The sequence below is a fragment of the Saccopteryx leptura genome, chromosome 7, assembly GCF_036850995.1.
Source record: "Saccopteryx leptura isolate mSacLep1 chromosome 7, mSacLep1_pri_phased_curated, whole genome shotgun sequence".
Classification (NCBI taxonomy): Eukaryota; Metazoa; Chordata; class Mammalia; order Chiroptera; family Emballonuridae; genus Saccopteryx; species Saccopteryx leptura.
The window spans coordinates 87,191,792-87,212,193 of NC_089509.1; the positions used below are offsets into that span (position 1 = coordinate 87,191,792).

General features: G+C 42.7%; 1 protein-coding gene across 2 annotated transcripts in view; it reads left to right on the top strand.

The window, feature by feature from the left end:
• The window catches only part of LOC136378840 (aldehyde oxidase 2), a 94,445-nt gene that overhangs the window by 59,175 nt on the left and 14,868 nt on the right, over positions 1-20,402 (top strand). The window contains exons 27-34 of one of the 2 annotated variants that reach the window (XM_066346116.1): positions 1,636-1,731; positions 7,146-7,274; positions 9,002-9,076; positions 9,885-9,937; positions 11,354-11,471; positions 14,165-14,230; positions 14,563-14,751; positions 17,062-17,229. In XM_066346116.1, coding sequence (XP_066202213.1) covers positions 1,636-1,731; positions 7,146-7,274; positions 9,002-9,076; positions 9,885-9,937; positions 11,354-11,471; positions 14,165-14,230; positions 14,563-14,751; positions 17,062-17,229 — 894 coding nt within the window. The remainder of the gene's footprint in view (positions 1-1,635; positions 1,732-7,145; positions 7,275-9,001; positions 9,077-9,884; positions 9,938-11,353; positions 11,472-14,164; positions 14,231-14,562; positions 14,752-17,061; positions 17,230-20,402) is intronic. The other variant, XM_066346117.1, reaches the window with a different exon arrangement.

Genomic DNA, 20,402 nt, shown 5'->3' on the forward strand with positions numbered 1-20,402 from the left:
CTCCGTCTGAAAGGCCTCCAGCTTCCCCACAGAGCTCCAAATTGATGCACTCCAGAAGCACCAGGCTAGGAGCTGCAGCCTGTCATTCCAGGTCAGCTGATGACTCACAGACCTGGAACTCCTACTCCCTAATCTAGGGAGAGAAGCACCGTCCTCACAGGGAGTGAAGAAGGCCCACAGTTATTATTAGAACCTACAAGTCTGGGTGCCCTGGCGCCTCTCCAAGCCACCCCGGGCCTCCGGGCATCTCCAGGCAAAATAGGTTGAAGTCTTAGTTTTTCGTCCCCCTCCTCCCTCCATTCCCCTCCTTCCTCCACTCCCGCCGCCCCCCTCTTCGTCCTTCTCTAAAGAAAACACCACATTTCCATTTATCCAATTTAACGAACATTTATGTAATGTCTCTGTAGTTCAGACCTACTCAAAGTTCTCTTCAGGACACAAAGATGATAAAGACTAGGTGCCCTTCCTCCTGGAGACTCTCACAAAAGACCTGTCACCCCCTGTATTTGTTTCCTGTGGCTACAGTAACAAAGTATAGCAAACCCAGTGGTTTAAAGCTACAAATGTATTCTCTCAAAATTCTGGAGGCTCAAAGTGCTGTGCTCCTTCCTAAGGCTCCAGGGAAGAAGCCTGTCTTCCTCATCTTAACTAATTACATCCGCAAAGGCTTTTACAAATAAGGTTGCATTCTGAGGTTTTAGAGGGACAGGAATTTGCAGGGGATACTGTTCAACTCAGCACATCCCTCTAAGAGTAAGTGCAGAGAAGGGGGCAATCGATCCTTCCCAAGGGAGAATGAGGAGTATTCACAGAAATTTTAACAGAAGAGAGACCATAGGGTGTGAGTCTGAAAGCTGGGAAGCAAGCCAGGAAGAGAGGACAGCATAGGCAAGAATACAGGTCAGTAAGAAACAGTGGTAATGCCAGACTTAGAAACAAGTCAGGAAAAGACAGGGAAGAAACTGGAAAAATACAGGAGACCAAATCCCTCAGGGCCTGATATTATAATAAGAAGCAGGGCTCTCTCTTACAGACAATAAGGAGTTTTTGCCCACCTTGCCCAGGTGGCAAATGGTTCTCCCCTTCATGATTCCATTCAGTGTCACTTTGGGGAACCCTTCCCTGCTTCTGCAGAAGCAGCTGGATCTGTCCTCCCAGGTCGCCGGGACCTTTTATGGCACACCTACCATAAAAGTATTTTTTTGCATTCTAATGACTTGCTTCCCAGTGTAGTACCCCACTGCTCTGCGAGCTAGAAGCACAGCTCATCCGTCTTCATATAGGCAGAGCTGAACCCAGGTTGGCACATAATACGTGCGAGTATTTACAAATGTTTAATTCACTGCTTGAGTGGTTTGCCAGAAATTTGAAACGGGGGAGTGACTTTCAGATAGTTGCAGCCAACACTCACAACTCCTGAGTATCCCAAAGGACTCCTACTAAAACCAGGTTCCTAAGAATGTCTTCACAGGTGACTTCTGCACAGAAAGAACCCAGCCTCAGAATCCTACCAGGAGAACTTGCCCCTCGGCCCCTCCCCACTCCACAAGACTGGTATTTCACTGCCCCGTTTCTTACAGTGAACCTCGCCAGACTTGCACTGAGCTGTGCCTTCTGAGTTGGTTATTTTTCTAGGCAGCGGCGCTCGTTCATATCTACACAGACGGGTCTGTATTGGTCACACATGGAGGCAACGAACTGGGGCAAGGTATTCACACCAAAATGCTACAGGTAAGATAAATAAAATGAAGGCATGAATCTCTCTATTCATTGCTGACATGATTGACATTGGCACTAATGTTAGGGGAAGTGACAACTCCCTGAACTCAAACCCTATGGTGTTGACTATTTGAAAAACTTCTTACCAAGCAAATAGAATGAGTGAGGTGGTGGAAATCACACACATGTGATTCGAGCTTGGTCAGGTTCATGGGTGGAGGTGGTTGTAGTAAAAACACCAGAGCTGAGCCCCGGGAGCACGGTGGCAGGTGGGCGTGCAGGCTTACCTAGATGGGAGTTTCTCAGCTTTTCTATTTTGAGACCAGTATGTTTAATTTTTAAAGTTTGAATAACAATATTAGCATATTATTTTGACAAGTAATGACAAGTATTTTATTACTATTATTCTCCTATCATTTTTTTTTTCTGAAGTTGGAAATGAGGAGGCAGTCAAACAGACTCCTGCATGCGCCCAACCGGGATCCACCCGGCACGCCCACCAGGAGGCAATGCTCTGCTCATCTGGGGCATTGCTCTGTTGCAACCAGAGCCATTCTAGCACCTGAGGCAGAGGCCATGGAGACATCCTCAGTGCCCGGGCCACTTTTTGCTCCAATGGAGCCTTGGCTGTGGGAGGGAAAGAGAGAGACAGAGAGGAAGGAGAGGGGGAGGGGGTGGAGAAACAGATGGGTGCTTCTTCTGTGTGCCCTGGCCGGGAATCGAACCCAGGACTCCTGCATGCCAGGCCAACGCTCTACCGCTGAGCCAACTGGCCAGGGCTCTCCTATCATTTTTAAAGAATATTTTAACCACACATATACATCCACACAAAATAGGAAGATATGATTTCAGGAAATAAAGAATAATTCTTTAGATTGAAAAAATTTAATTTTATGACAAATATATTAGATTGTTCTAGTGTGTATGTGAACTTTGTCTATTCAGACCCTTAGCTACTTGGGAATGCACTCCCACATTCCACATGGTTCTGAAGGCCTCTGCAATTCTGGTGCCTTTCAGCCCCATCTTCCTCCTGCTAACTGACAAGGTGTATGTGCCCCAATGATTAAAAAAAAAAGAACCAATAGTCAAAATATTAGAGTCTGAAGTAAAGGAAAGTAAATTGAGAAAGCTCAGCTCAAGAAAATCGGGATGTGTGTATGGCCAGTAGCCACAGCCATCATCACAGCCACCTAGCCCATGCAGGTTCTCATTAGATTCAGACAGACGGTAATGAAACAATGGAGCCAAGAACTGGTGGGTCATTACCTTTAATCCTAGCTTGCACCCGGTGGGCAAGTGAAAACACACACTGGGCTCCAAAACCCACTCATTCAGTGCTCACAAAGCCACTGACTTATCTGAGTTTCTGAGAATCAAAGGTTTCTAGCTCACCAGACTTATTCACCTCTGTTCCCCATCTCCTTCTCTCTGCACAAACTGGCTTCTCACTCAGTACTCCACCTTCTTGGCTGCTTCTCCCGGCCTCCTCCACGTGGCCTTTCTCTGCTCTCCTCTCTAATGCTAATCTCAGGAACCAAGAGAGAGCAAGCTCCCAGACTGCCCCACTTTATAGTGTAGATTCAAAACCTTTAATCCAATATACAAACAAGGAAGTCTCTGATACAAAGTCACTTATCTGAGGCATAATGGGATTCCTCATGAGAGTGCACCACCCCACATCAAAAGGGTGGGAAAGGCTTAGTCCTAAAACCAAGCCCCAGGCTACAAGGATCCTGCCTGCCCACAGCCTGCCCTCAACACATATTAATATAATCACGCCCATCCCAAGCAAGAAGGGCAACTAATATCATCACCTGAGCGGGCTTCCACATGGGCAGCGCCATCTTTAACAAAGTGAGCATAATATATTTTATCTGCCCAACAGTGTGTAAAGCCAGTGGCCACGGCCATCATCACAGCTGCCTGGCCCATGCAGGTTTGCATTAGATTCAGACAGACAGTAATGAAACAATGGAGCCAAGAGCTGGTGAGTCATTAGTTTTAATCCTAGCTTGCACCTGGCAGGCAAGTAAAAACACACTCTGGGCTCCAAAGCCCACTCATTCAGTGCTCACAAAGCCACTGACTTATCCGAGTTTCCTAGAATCAAAGGTTTTAGCTCACCAGACTTATTCACCTCTATTCCTCATCTCCTTCTCTCTGCACAAACTAGCTTCTCCTTCAGCACCCCGCCATCTTGGCTGCTTCTCTTCTCCTCCACGTGGCCTTACTCTGCTCTCCTCTCTAATGCTAATCTCAGGAACCGAGAGAGAGCAAGCTCCTGGTCTGCCCCACTTTGTAGTATAGAAATCAAAACCTTTTAATCCAATATACAAACAAGGAAGTCTCTGATACAAAGTCACTTATCTGAGGCATAATGGATTCCTCATGAGAGTGCACCACCCCATATCATGCAATCGTCAAGGGTGTGGGGGAAAGCTTAGTCTTAAAACTAAGCCTTAGGCTATAATCACCCTGCCTGCTTATAGCCTGTCCCCCCCCACACAATGCAAACTATAAGTGAGCAAACATATATATCAATTTACAAACTTATTTGACCAACAGGGTGCCTTACCGCCTCAGCAAACTATCTTTTTTCTTCTTCAACAAATCCATTTTAAGAGAGCCCAGAATTCAGTCGTCTTTTTTTGTCATCAAAGAAAGGGACGAGGGACAAAGCAAGAAGTAGGTGAGAGCCATAAAAGCTAGCCAAGGGAGCCTGACCTATGGTGGCGTAGTGGATCAAGTGTTGACCTGGAAACTCTGAGGTCGCCTGTTCGAGACCCTGGAGCTGCCTGGTCAAGGCACATATGGGAGTTGTTTCCTGCTCCTCCCCCCTTCTCTCTCTCTCTCCTCTCTAAAATAAATAAATAAATAAATAAATAAATAAATAAATAATATTTAAAAGCTAGCCAAGGGAGACCTTGGAATTTCTAAGTCTCTGTTCCCCTGCTGGTGGTTGGTCCCTTGAGCCCTGCTGATTTGAGTGATCTGGAAACTCCCCCCATCCTTTTTTTTTAAAGAGAGACAGACAGGAAAGAGTGGGTTGGGGTTGGGGAGAGATGAGAAGCATCAATTCATGAACTCATAGTTGCTTCACTTCAGTTCTTTATTGCTTCTCATATGTGCCTTGTAGAGTAGGGAGGTGGGGGAGATAGCTGAGCCAGTGACCTTGGGCTTCAAGCCAGTGACCTTGGTTGGGATCGTGTCAATGATTCAGTGCTCAAGCCAGTGGCCCCATGCACAAGCTGGTGACCTCGGGATTTTGAACCAGGGCTCTCAGCCCCTACACTATCACTGGTCAAGCTGGAGACTTCTTTAAATCAGTGGTCCCCAACCCCCGGGCCGCAGACCGGTACCGGTCCGTGAGCCATTTGGTACAGGTCTGCAGAGAAAGAATAAATAACTTACATTATTTTCATTTTATTTATATTTAAGTCTGAATGATGTTTTATTTTTTTTAAATGACCAGATTCCCTCCGTTACATCTGTCTAAGACTCACTCTTGACGCTTGTCTCAGTCACGTGATACATTTATCCGTCCCACCCTAAAGGCCGGTTCTTGAAAATATTTTCTGACATTAAACTGGTCTGTGGCCCAAAAAAGGGTTGGGGACCACTGCTTTAAATCTTTGATAAACAGACATTACTTTTTACATATTTTTCTAATGCTTTAGGAAAGGCCCCATCTGACAGGGGACTGCCTTTGCAAAAACTCAAGCCTCAAGCAGAATTCCTTTAGTTGATCAGCATATCTATAGCAGGAGCTATTAGCCTAAAGGCCATGGGGAAAATGCAGGCTAGAATTTAGTTAGTCAGAGAAAGCAAGCCTTTCACTTTGATACACTCCGTGCCTAACATCCACCACAGATAGAGGCACAGGACCACCTGGCCAATCATAGTTCCTGAATCCCGGTGGATAAAAGGGTTGATCCAGGAAGAAGGCTCATGTTCACGCAAGGCCAATCAGAGCCCTTTCTTAGGACTGATGTGCGGATCCTGGGAAAAAGGAGCTATCATTGCCCTGTGGTTGTTTAGTTACTGTGCTACAGGCCAGAGGATGTCATAGATGAGTCTCCCGTGCCATGGAGGAAGCCTGTCTATTGTTGGAAATAACGTGAGCATCATAGAAAGAAAAACCAGTGTGAGAAGCTCTGAGAGGACCCTCGTGAGACCATGAAGCCCCCAGATACAGACATACATGAAGCCAGCTCTATCCTTCCCAGTTTTGTGAACCAATAGATTCTCTTTGCATTTTAATCACCAAGAACCAATAAAATTGTCATTTTTTTTTCAAGTTTCTAGGGAAACTTAATCATTGAACTGTATTAGTCTGAAGATTGGCATTTGGGAACAGGTTTATACTTCTAGACATTTGATGAAAGTGTTTTAGGGAAAGAAAGCAACAAACAAAAAACATAATATCTCCAAAATAGTGCTTTTTTCCCCTGCCTTACCTCCCTTCCTTTCTCTATTTTTCATTTCTTCTTGATTAAATATCTTAGTTTTTACATGTGTCTGCTGGAGAAACTGGAAGGAAAACAACGGAAAAGAAAAAAGTGAACAAGGAATACTAGAGGAACGGAAGGAACAAACAGAAGAGGGAGAGGAAGCTGAAGTTAAGGAGGGAGCAAGGGCAAGAAGCAAGACAGGCCCCCAGGTCATTTTAGGTTTAACTGACATGGATACCAACAGACTTAAGACCAGATTCTGAGCCAGTCAATCTAATCTCTCTCTTCCTGCCATGGTCACCAAATAAACATGAATAATGTCAACTTGGCCTAGTCTCTACACTTAGAAAAAAATGTGAAAACTTAGAAAAAATGAAATCTTTAACATTCTAAATGCACTAACTTTTAATGAAAGAATCACTGAGGAATATTACAAAAAAAAAAAAAAACACTTTAAAAATCAGCATGAGGCTCTACTAAAATGTGGTTCTAATTTTTATAAGACTTTATTTTAGGCTTTAAAAGATTTATGGCCTGACCAGGCGGTGGCGCAGTGGATAGAGCGTCGGACTGGGATGCAGAGGACCCAGGTTCGAGACCCCAAGGTTGCCAGCTTGAGTGCGGGCTCATCTGGTTTGAGCAAAAGATCACCAGCTTGGACCCAAGGTCACTGGCTCGAGCAAGGGGTTACTCCATCTACTGAAGGCCCAAGGTCAAGGCACATATGAGAAAGCAATCAATGAACAACTAAGGTGTAGCAATGTGCTATGAAAAACTAATGATGCTTCTCATCTCTCCGTTCCTGTCTGTTTATCCCTGTCTATCCCTCTCTCTGACTCTCTCTGTAAAAAAAAAAAAAAAAAAAAAAGATTTATGAACATAATAAAAAGAATAATTTTTATTAAGAAAAATAATGATTCAAATCTTCATAAATCTCCTTGCCGAACCTGAAAATATTTCTTTTTCTCATAGGTGGCCAGCCGTGAATTAAAAATACCTTTGTCTTATATGCATATCTGTGAAACGAGTACGGCCACGGTGCCCAACACAATTTCTACAGGAGGATCCATTGGTTCAGATGTCAATGGCAGAGCCGTGCAGGTGCTTCCTCCTGTCTGTCTTGCCTTGGGTACTTTTAATACAGCTCTGGTTTTCTCAGCTGGATATAATCACAATGTTTGGTTTCAGAGAAGTCACTGTATCACTAAACATAGGGCTTAAGTTAACCAAAATATAAGGAAAGTGTGTTACTTGGAGTAGGCTAAATTAAAGTGACAGACAGACCCAGAATGTAATGGCTGAAACACAACAAAAGTCACTTTCCTGTTACATATAAGAGTCCAGAAGGAGTGTTCAGTCATTCAGGCTCCCAGATGGTTGGCATTCTTTCATCTCCAACATGTGGCTTTCAAGGTTGCCTTGAGCATTATCATCCAATGAGCCAGACAGAGAAGGGAGAGAATATGGAAGCCAGACCTGGCAATGCTACAAGCCACTTTCACTCATCATTTGTTGGCTGAATCAATCTCAGGTTGCAACTAACTACAGGGAAGGTTGGGGAAAGGCAGGGTAGTGAGAAACCACGTGTCAAGCAACTGTGGAAAAAAGTAAGAATGGATTTTGGTGCACAGGCAAAATCCCTCTCCTTGGAAGATACAGAAAGAATCTCAGTGCCAGGTAATGTAGAGCTGTGCAAGTTTCCCCTGACACAAATAAGTTCTTGTAGGCAGGTAGGCAGCAGAATCCCAGCCAAGAAGAGAGGGTACACGAGGATCCCCTTAGAGGCTCAAAAATTAGACATGCTTTTTACTCAGAAAAAAGAGTGGAAAACCTCAAATTCACGAGATCCAATCTTGGGTAGAATCAAACACAAGATAAAAATAGCTCAGTGTGTATGAGAGTTGTCAACCCCAACTAAGTGTTAATCCATCTTCTAGGACAGCAATTTTCAACCTGTGTCGCAAGAATTTTTAAAACATGCGATACTTGACTATTTAGTCACAGACATTGACCTATTTTCCCTTAGATTGCCAAAAAAAAAAGACAACAGCCCACACAACAATACCCATCCACTGTAAAGAATCAAAATCATACCTATTTTATTTTTGTCAGATCAGAAAAAAAAAAAAATGCCTTTTGGTATGCTGTGGAATTTTAGGAATTAGTTTAAGTGTGCCACGAGATGCAAAAACATTGAAAATCACTGACACAAGGACAGTGAGTTTTAGGTTTCAGTCTTGAGTATTAGAAACTTTGTAGATCTAGGTTATTATAAAAACAAACTTAAGTATTTTCTCACTTCATACCCAAAGCAAAGACCATTGCAGTGCTTTGATGATGGATGGATGGATGGATGAACAGACAGAGGGATGGACAGAGCTGAATAATGTTTCAGACCCAGAAGGATATAGGCATGTCATTGTTGCAGATTGGGAAACACAAATTTGAATGAAAATAAGATGTTTTGTTTAGTTTATTTAATGGCTAAAAGATACAAAAGAAGTATAAGTCAAAAATATGAAAAAAGAGAAGGAAGAATCAAGAAAATGGAAAATGAGTATTTTTAGAAAGGGGACCTGAGAGTAGCAATTTAGCTGAGTCTGTGTGTTTATAGGAAGTGAGGCAGGAAGGGAGAAATCCCTCCAGCAACTTACAGTCCTCTCAAGGTCAGGGGCTATGTAGTTATTGTCTCTGTGTCCCCAATGTGTCCCTATCAGGCACTCCATAAGTATTCACTGACCTAATCAATTATCAATTAATATTCTTTCATACAAATCCTAACCTCTGGGCTCTTCTCTAATGGGAATTCGCTTCTTTATTCCTTCAAGAATGCTTGTCAGATCCTTGTGAAACGCCTTGAGCCCATCATTAAGAAAAACCCAGAAGGTACATGGGAAGACTGGGTAAGTGTTCCACTCTGTTTCTACAAATGAGAAAACAATTCAAACCAGTGCCAAGAGCACCATGGCAGCACACAACCACACCAGGTGGTGTGGAGACAGTTCTTCTAAGAGTGGATTCTGCCAAAGGGCAAGGTCACCAAAAGTTGATGGCTGAGACAGTTGTTCCATAACGTATACCAGGTATGCATGCAGAGAGCACACAGGAAACAGCATCGCTGAAAGGAGGAATGGAAGTGTATGAAGGACCCGGAAAGCCCTACCCACACTGCTTAAGAAAGAACAGGAAAAGACTGAGCCTTCCTCAGCCACACACGCACGCGCGCGTGTGCACGCACACACACTCGCACACACACACACACACACACGTGTGTACGCGTGATGTGCTGAGTAAGGAAGAAAACTAAGACATAATTGCTATTGGATAAGTTTCAAGGGAAATGGCTCATCTAATCCAACTTTACAATACTCTGTGTACTATTTTATTAGCACAATTATCTCAAACATGCACACACACTTCCTAGAGTGTGGATATTGAGAAACAAAACCCAAATACCTTGTGAACTAAAACCCATACATCCTGGACGTGTAGCAGGTTCCATTTTCATTTAGATTTCTAAACTCAATTGGAAAGAAATTGTTACCAGCTGAGAAAAAAAATATTTTGATGAATTCTATTATTTGGTAACAAAGCACCAACAGAAATGATCACATGTCAATTTTGATACATATTTTTATTTTTAATATTCTCATTTTCACCTACCAGATAATATATTTATTTTATTTTTAACTAAATATGCTCATTCTGCAGATAAAAGCTGCTTTTGAACAAAGAATCAGTCTTTCAGCCACTGGATACTTCAGGTAAAAGTTACAATAATAATGTCTTGACTTTTTTATTATGTGATTTCTGAGGTCCCTTTTGGCCTCAAATTCTATGACCTCACATAAGAGCTATATCCAAAGAAATATTAAATAATAAAATACCCCATTGGGTAAAAAAAATATATATTTTTTGTGTGTGTGTGTGACAGAGACAGAGAGAGGAACAGATAGAGACAGACAAGCAGGTAGGGAGAAAGATGAGAAGCACTAACTCTTTGTTGCGGCACCTTAGTTGTTCATTGATTGCTCTCATATGTGCCTTGACTAGGTGGCTACAGCAGAGCGAGTGACCCCTTGCTTAAGCTAGCAACCTTTGGGCTCAAGCTAGTGACCATGGGGTCATGTCTATGATCCCATGCTCAAGCCAGCGAAAACCATGCTTAAGCTGGCGAGCCCACGCTCAAGCCAGATGAGCCTGCGCTCAAGCTGGCAATCTCGGGGTTTCGAGCCTGGGTCCTCTGCGTCCCAGTCTGAGGCTCTGTTCACTGGTCAGGCAGGTAAAAAATCTTTAAAACATGACTTACAATATCTAATCATTATTTACTTTTATTTATTGTGGAAAAAATAATATTCTTTATTGTAAATAGTAAAAAGAAATTGCCTGCAACTCAGTTTTACAAGTTTTCCTTCCAAAAACCATAAAAATCTTTATGTTGAAGCTGCTTGCGGGACAGGAGGAGATGGACAGGATGATTGTCCGCAGTCATCGTGTGGGCGGAGTCTGCTGGTGGAAGGCCCTCATCAGTGCAGGTTAATTGTGTGAAGCACAGAGTGGAGAGCTGTTGTCAAATTCTGGAAGTGTATGACATTAGTTTAACAATCTAACAAATCACTAAACGAGAGAGAGAGAGAGAGAGAGAGAGAGAGAGAGAGAGAAACAGTAAAACAAATCTGTATGAAGATAAGAAAGATGCAAAAAAGAAGGTAACAGCCCAGCCCAGTGCCCTGTACGCTGAGTTCTAAATTCCTAAGTTCAGTTATCAAGAAGAGAGCAAATCAGTCCCTAGGTGGGTACATCTTTCATTATAAATTAATGTATTGGATTGCCAGTCCCTCTGGAAATGTTGATAAAATCAATTGAGGTTCTCAACATGCTCTAAAACACAAGCCTAAACCATCAAAATATAGACCTAGGAGACCCAAACCAAAATGGTCTGTTGACTTCTCTCAGTATTTGACATCCTAACTGCAGCAAAAATGGAGGCAAAGATTAGTATTGCTATAACTAGCTAGGTTGTAAGTACAGATAGCAGTTTAAATAAGTTTAAAAAGCAGTTGAAACAAACAGCAATCAAATGAAATGCTATCACAGTTTTGGTAAGTTTTAAAATGAATCAACACTGTTTGCATACACACATACACACACCCCAAGCTAAAGAGCTTTATTTTTTCCAGCAGGGGCTACGAAGCCTTCATGGACTGGGACAAAGGGGAAGGAGACCCATTTCCTTACTATGTCTACGGAGCAGCCTGTTCTGAGGTTGAAATTGACTGTCTGACAGGAGCTCACAAGGTAATGTAACTTGGCAAGTTAAAACACTAACCAGATTGCATTGCACATTAATAGCCCAATTTCATTATGTAATACTTGTACACAAAAAGAATAAGATTCTTTCAATTCTGTGGGACTGTCTAGAGATCCAGCTTTATGCTGAATTTCCACTTAAACAGAAATAGTTAAGAAGGAATTGCTCGTGACAACCTGAAATTCAGTGTTTCTTATTCTATTTCAGATAACAAAATCACTTTCCAAAGTTTTTCCCCCCACAAAACAAAAAACGTTCTGTTTCTAAAGGAAGATCAAGTAATCTAATCTGAAGGACTCAACCTTGGTAAAAATACAGTAAATCAATAAGTAATTTAGCAAACTGCCTTCAGTAAACGTTTTGAAAACATGTATGATAATGTTTCTCCCAAGTCAACTATCCCAAGGGTACTACGTACTGCATCTAAAGAAATAGATTGGGGTTGGGGAGAAGAAAGGGAGGGTTGTGAAAATAACTTTGTGTTTGCTTTTAATTGGGCATCCCAAGAGATCTCCTATTAAAGGCAGGGAATCATATTTAAGCAAAAATTAATACCTTCCACTATAAAGGATAAACCTGTGAATAGACTCCAAATACCATTCTTGGAAGAGATTACAGAAACCTTAAGTAGAATACAGTATAGTCCAAAGTATAGTAAATTGTTAGGAAATGTACAGCATCTTGAACCATCTTGCTCCAAAATAGAGATGGTCAATTCATCTAAAATAGAGAGGATTTTGCAAATACTGACTTGGAAATCTTATCAAAAATTTTTTTATTGCCCCATTGTTGGCTAACTTGTCCAAAAATTAAATATATAAATAAGATTTTTTACAATACAATAAATGAAGGGTTATCCCGAGAGCAGTCACATTTCACTCATTTGTCCATAGGAGACATTACTATAATGTTTTATTCTCATAACAGTTCATTGGTTAACACATAGGCTCATGAAATTAGCATCACAGATGGCTCAAACTGTGTTTTCTAACGGTTTTCACACCGTGACACACAAATAATTGTAATGTTTGCACAGCACAGTGTGGCGACCAAGGAGGTTGTGGTTGCCTGTCACCAGCCTGGCCTCTGAAGGCCCAGATGTCAGTGTCACTGTCCAGTCTCAGTGTTGGCACCTCTGTAACCTATTCGAGGCATCACACCAAGTGGGAAGCTGTTCTTAGGAATCAACTAGTTTTCAGATCCTCCACCATGAAGGTGGTGTTGCCAGACTCCGCAAATAAAAATACACAACACTCAGTTAAATTTGAATTTCAGATAAACAACAAAATAATTTTCTGGTATAAATATGCTCCATGCAATAATTGGAACATACTTACTATATCTGATCATTCCACCTGAGGGCATTGGTATAAATCTCTGAAGAAGTTATCCTCATGGGATCTTCCAGAATTTATGGTGCCTCCCTTATTACAGTTTAAGGTTTAGTCATTTCAGAATCAATAGCTTATTTTTTTCATTAAAGAGAAATCAAAGAAATGAGATGACCGGCCTATTGCTTCTAGTTATTTGTGATTGGTCAACTAAAACATCTGACGATTCAATTAGTGCACAGCCATCTGTTCCTGTTGCCCAACACCCACAATGCCAAATAAACCAGGTTTCAAGACAGGAGTAAATTGAAGGCCATCTCTGAGGTGTGTCCAGTCTCCCGCCCTATCCGGGTTGTGAATGGATGATGGCGCATCCCAATGCCCATAGTAAGTTGTATGAGAGGCCAGCATTTTAGTCCAGAGAGAGTTTCTCATCCATAGAACTAGCTACAAAGCAAGCGCCCAGGTTTGGGGACCAAACAGAAATTGGTGATATTATCAGAACAATCCCAGACATGGAGCGGAAGGAAAGCCCAGAGGTATTCCTGAGCTAGACCACAAGCACTTAGAGACTTTCTGTGGCTCCTCCACACCCTGCACACACATGCCCAGTGCCAAAACAGAAGGGCCGGATTAGTGTGAGCTTTCTCAGGGAAGAAACTAGATTAACATCAACCTGGAGCACTGACGTCACCAGTTTGAAACCCTGGGCTTGCTTGGTCAAGGCACATATGGGAATTGATGCTTCTTGCTCCTTTTCCCTTCTCTCTCTTTTTTTTCTCTCTCTCTTCTTTCTAAAATAAATAAATAAAATATTAAAAGAAGATTCTTTAAAAAAAAAGTAGATTAGCAAAGTCTAAGGCAATCTCAACATATGCCCTTACTATGCTTCCAGATCTTCCAAATCCCCGAATTCATATACGCCACTATAGCTATGTGATTTCCTCAGTAAAACATGACAGAACCACCTGCATTGAACCATCATGAGGACTAGAGGAATTTATGAATCATTTTAGAGCAATAAATCCAGGTTGAGAATCAGATGAACGATCAGGCTTAGTTATTTATGAAGTTAGACTCAAGTACACCAACATGCATGCCGTGGACTTTAGAGTCACTTACGAGGAGTCAAAACCATGAATGCCCAAGACCCTCTGAGGTCACTAACTGCCCTAGCACTAAATCTGTAGAGCTTTGCAGATGTCTTACCACGTCTAATGTTGATGGAATTCAATGCAGTATTAATTAGCTAGCAGGAGTTCTAGAATAATTTGGGACTATTTAAATAAACCTTTAAATAGTATTTCTAATTCAAATTTTCACACCGAGATCATTTTAATTTTTGACAGAAAATCAGAACGGACATCGTCATGGATGCGTGTTGCAGCCTAAATCCAGCCATCGATATCGGGCAGGTAGGTTCTGGCCCAGGGGACAGCTGTCCCTGAGTCCTGGGAAAGGCCTCTGAAAAGCGGTACCACAGACCTGACCTGTGGTGGCGCAGTGGATAAAGCGTCGACCTGGAAATGCTGAGGTTGCCGGTTCGAAACCCTGGGTTTGCTTGGTCAAGGCACATATGGGAGTTGATGCTTCCTGCTCCTCCCCCCTTCTCTCTCTGTCTCCTCTCTCTCTCTCTCTCTCTCTCTCCCCCTCTCTCTCTCCTTTCTAAAAATGAATAAATAAAATAAAAAAATTTTAAGAAAAGATGAAAAGCAGTACTACAGAGCTTGACATTTCTCTCCTTCAGATCGAAGGTGCATTTACTCAGGGGATGGGCCTTTATACCACTGAAGAGCTGAAGTATTCCCCAGAAGGTGTCCTGTACTCCCGAGGCCCAGATGAGTACAAAATTCCAAGCATCACGGATGTCCCAGAAGAATTCAATGTCTCCTTGCTGTCATCATCACAAAACCCACTAGCCATCTATTCCTCCAAGGTAAGCACCCACACAGGTGATGAGTCAGGCAGCATAATAATGAATGCAAGGGACAAAATAAAAAATAAATGTCAACCATTAACAGGACCAAATCAAAAGAGACTGTTAGAACCTAGAGCTGAATTAATTGTCTAGCGAAAAGTGAGATTCAGGCAAGATAAATGACCCATCCGATGGCAGTCCTGAGTGAAGGACTTCCTTTATTAAATCCTCTTTCACTGAGAACTCTATAATTCAGCAAAAAGCTTCAATTAGATAGAATAACATTTTCACTTAAGAACCTGATGACTAAAACATTAAATGGCAATGAGGTCACAACGCTACTGAAAGCCTCAGAAGACCTGGCACCTGCCCCAGCATCACCAACTCTCTACGACTTAAAGCAAATCACTCACCTCCGAGGGGTTCTGGGTCCTCAGCTACACCCAGAAATAATCTGAAGCGATGTTTCTCATTTATGGCAGGAAGGTGTAGGGGATTTTGCCCCTCAGGGAGTAACAGGGCAAGTAGGACCCTTGAGTTTCCTGTGGCTGTGGCCACCCACAGGCAGACCTGCAGGAAAATCATGGTAGGCAGGTGTGCCAGGAAGTGCACTAAGTAATGATAACAGGGGCCGACCAGGTACCAGGTGCTGTGCTAGGTGCTTCTGTACTTCTTGAATTCACAAGAACCTGTGAGGTAGCCAGTTTGCCTGCATCTCACTGATAAAGAAAAAGGGACTCAGAGAGATCAGCCAGCCAGGAAAGCACAGGGAGTAAAGGCAAGGATTCAGATTCAGTCTCTAGCTCAGGGGTTGCAAACTGGCACCACTGGACAAGTCTAGATGACAGACATGTTATTTCTTTTCTTTTCTTTTTTTTTACAGAGACAGAGAAAGAGTCAGAGAGAGGGATAGACAGGGACAGACAGACAGGAACGGAGAGATGAGAAGCATCAATCATTAGTTTTCATTGCGCATTGTGACACCTTAGTTGTTCATTGATTGCTTTCTCATATGTGTCTTGACCGCGGGCTTTCAGCAGACCAAGTAACCCCTTGCTGGAGCAAGCAACCTTGGGTCCAAGCTGGTGAGCTTTTTCTCAAACCAGATGAGCCCGCGCTCAAACTGGTGACCTCAGGGTCTTGAACCTGGGTCCTGGACATCCCAGTCCGATGCTCTATCCACTGCGCCACCGCTTGGTCAGGCCAGACATGTTATTTTTAAGTCAGGAAATTTTACATGAAAATACAGATACCTAAATTCTCTTGAAAAGTTGGATGATCTGATCATTTTGGCTGCATTTCTGAGAAGCCACAATTGGCTAGGACTGAAGAACAGCTGCCTCCTTTAGACAGGACATGGGCTGTTTCACCATAATCTCCACTATTCCTATTGTACACTATTCCCCACTATTCTTTTCATATCGCTCATTTATGTTAGCTATTTCTTACAGGTGGGGGGCTTGCCACCCATCATCTGGTACCAGCATCTGTCCTCTTTCTTCTAGAGTACCCTGCCTCTCTCTGGGCCCTGGACTCATAAGACATTTTTCTCTTTGCTCATGAAGCTGGCCAGTTCAACCCACTGAATGTGATTTTATTTTATTTTTTTGTGTGTTTTTCCAAAGTGAGAAGTGGGGGTGGGAGGTGGAGGGGGTGGCAGACAGACTCCTGCATGGGCCCAACCAGGATCCACCCAGCATGCCCACCAGGGGGCGATGCTCTGCCCATCTGGGGTATTGCTCTGTTGCATCCAGAGCCATTCTAGCGCCTGAGGCAGGGGCCATAGAGCCATCCTCAGTGCCCGGGCCAACTTTGCTCCCATGAAGCCTTGGCTGTGAGAGGGGAAGAGAGAGATAGAGAGGAAGGAGAGGGGGAGGGGTGGAGAAGCAGATGGGTGCTTCTCCTGTGTGCCCTGGCCAGAAATCTAACACGGGACTTCCACGCCAGTCCAACGCTCTACTGCTGAGCCAACCGGCCAGGGCCTGAATGTGTTTTTCTAAATAGGGTATCTTCCCCTCAACACACACACACACACACACACACACACACACACACACACACACCTCTTTCCCATAGAACAAAGACTTAACCCAAAGAAGATTAAAGATATGGGAAATTCATGTGATACTGGGATTTTTAGGAGTACACAAGCTTCACTCAGTCAGTAAGTCAGTCAACAAGTCAACAAGCATTTATTGAAGACCTACAGTGTACAAGACACTGTGCTAGGGTTGGGGAGACAATGGTCAGCAAGATCTGGCCCCTGACTTTTAGAGACTTATAGTCCAGTGTAGTAGAAGCTTCTAAAACAAATGCGCGTTCTTGCAGGGCGTGGGGGAGTCCGGCTTGTTCCTGGGGTCGTCTGTATTCTTTGCCATCACTGATGCTATGACCGCAGCACGCAGAGAGAGAGGCCTAGCCGAAGACTTCACAGTGAAGAGCCCAGCAACTCCAGAATGGGTTCGAATGGCCTGTGCGGATCGTTTCACAGAGATGGTACCTAATTATTGTTTATTTGCCTAATAGCTGATTTTTCTTTTTCCTGTTTCTCATACCTTTTAGGTATATTTATAACATAATCTGAGTCTAATCAAATTATAAAATGAAAGTTAAAATCAGCCATAATTCCACTAACCCGAAATCACTATAACACATACGTACATTTTTTAACCAATTGTGTTTTTTTTTGGGGGGGGGGATAAAATATTTATATACAGATACACAATCTTTACACACCTCTGGGATCTATCGTTAGTCTGAAAACCCTCCACCTATCTTGTAATTCCTATATATTTATATGTAAAATGTACCTTATTTATATACTCTTTTTGCAAAATCATGATATCCCTGGCATAAATGTTTGAGAGTATTTGAACAGTGTAATTGGGAGTGACTCTGTGAGCCTTCATTCACAGAAAATCTATATTGAGAAGATACTTTTTCCCATGAAAGATTGCTCAAAAAATATATAGTTGCTTAAACCCAAAAAGGAAATAACCAGCCAAACTCATTTATCTCACAAACTCATTATCTTTATTTATAGTCACTGGCATAAGTTTTGGAGACCAGAGCAGGGCAGAATATTTAACTTCTTTTTTCTTTCATTTTTATTGATTGATTGATTTTAGAGATCAAGGGAGGGAGGGGAGAGGAAGGGAGAGAGAGAAATATCAATTGTTCTTTCACTTATTTATGTGCTTATTGATTGTTTCTTGTATGTGCCTGGACTAGGGATCAAACCCACAACCTTGGCATATTGGGCCGATGCTCTAACCAACTGAGCTATATCTAGCCAGGGCCTTAACTTCTTGATAATAAGCCCCTTGTTATTAAGGCTACTTAGACCATGTTGAGAGTGACCATTTATCCTTCACACTTATCCTGACGCTTAATCTTCCTAGCCATTCCACTGACCTCATATATATTTGAAACAATGAGAAGATAAGCCCTTCAAATCCTTGAAGAGATTTTATAGACTCAAGAGTTACTCTGTTCTAGCCTCCAGACCCCCATCCTCTGCTGGACACCAACAGAGAAGAGGACTGGGAGTTAGCCTTGAGCGGAACCTCCCAAGGGAAGCAGAAAGAAGTCTTGACTCTTAGTTTAACAAAGAGGACCAGAAAGACACAAAATATAGATTCTTCTGCTACTTCCCGTCACAGGAAATAGCAGCACTCCTCCATCCATGTAGTACCACAAACCAGAAACCAGCGTTGGCCTGCCCTTTCTCTCTCATTCTCAGTAGCCTGTCCTTCACCAGGTCCTGTTCATTTTAACCCCTATTTCTTACACCACTCTATATCCTCCATTTCTAACCACAATGTTATGTGTCCATTAAACAAACATTTGTTGAGTATCTAATAGGTGCCAGGCATCATGCTAAGTGCCAGGAATACAGCAGTGAATGAAAGAGCTATTTCCACTTACTCTCTAGAGACCTGAAGTCCAACTACAGTCTCTCTAGCCTCGGTCAGAGCAGTCCTAATGATCTCCCTACACCCACTGCAGCCCGAGATTTGTGGTGTGATAAATATGATCATGTCACTCTAGCACATATACAGGGTAGAAAGGTTCCCATTGCTCTTAGGTTAAAGATAGCATTTTTCAATTTGCCCTGCCAGGTCTAGAAACCTGTAAAGCCTGTATGGCAGGCCCCCACTCACCTCTGCAGCTACACGTGGTCCCCCACTTGGCTTCTCTGTCCACCCCAGCCCCACTTGCCTTCTTCTGTCTGTTCCTCGGATCATGGACAGAGGTGTCTGCCATGCTCCTCTCTCTGCTTGGAACACTCTTCTTTCTTTTCCTCACCTGGATAAACCCTTCTTGCCTCTCATATTTTAATCATATTCAAGAAAGTAATCTGATACTTTCCTTATTGTATAGTTTGAGGAACCAGGAATATAGTGATGAACCAGATACAGGTCCCTGCTCTCAGCTGTTTACAGTGTAAGAGAGGAGAAAGATGAACAATTACTGTTCATTATAAGTGCTCGGCTGACTCTGAGTATCCATGTGCATCAACAGAACAAAACTTTTCCAACTTTGCCTTAACCTTTTCTTAAAGCCAAAGGACTCGTGGGTGTGGCTCCAGCTTTGATCATTCATCATCTAACATTTATTCAGCCCCTTCCATGTGCCAGGCACTGCTGGGAACTAAAGAAATAGTGAGCCAGTCAGTCCTTGCCTGTGTAGAGCTTACTTTTTATTGGGGAAACCAGACAGTTAACAAATACACAATATAATTTCAGGTTGTGATAAACACTATGAAGCAAAATAGAAGAGTACATTAAAGAAATTTATCTAGATTATTTTTATTTCCTTTTATTTATTTATTTTTTTAGTGAGAGAGAGAGAGAGAGAGACAGAGAGGGGGACAGACAGGGACAGACAGACAGACGGAAGGAAAGAGATGAGAAGCACCAATTCTTCATTGCAGCACCTTAGTTGTTCATTAATTGCTTTCACATCTGTGCCTAGACCAGGGGTTGGGAAACTTTTTGGCTGAGAGAGCTATGAACGCCACATATTTTAAAATGTAATTCCATGAGAGCCATATAACAACCCGTGTATGTTACGCATTATCCAATAAAAATTTGGTGTTGTCCCGGAGGACAGCTGTGATTGGCTCCAGCCACCCACAACCATGAACATGAGCAGTCGAAAATGAATGGATTGTAATACATGAGAATGTTTTATATTTTTAATGTTATTATTTTTTTTTACTAAAGATTTGTCTGCGAGCCAGATGCAACCATCAAAAGAGCCACACCTGGCTCATGAGCTATATAGGTTTCTGACCCCTGGCCTAGACCATGGGGCTACAGCTGAACCAGTGACCCCTTACTCAAGCTAGTGATCTTTGAGCTCAAGCCAGCAACCTTGGGGTCATGTTCATGATCCCATGCTGAAGACAGCAACTCCACACTCAAGCTGGTGAGCTTGCACTCAAGCCAGATGAGCCCATGCTCAAGCCAGTGACCTCAGGGTTTCAAACCTGGGTCTTCTGCGTACCAGGCCAATGCTCTATCTACTATGCCACCACCTGGTTAGGCTATTTTATATCATTTATTGAGAAGTCTTCTCTGGGTGTTCACATTTAAGCTGAGGACTGAATGAAATGAAGGAGCAAGCATAAAGCTACTGATGCCATGTTTAAGGCAGAGAAAAGA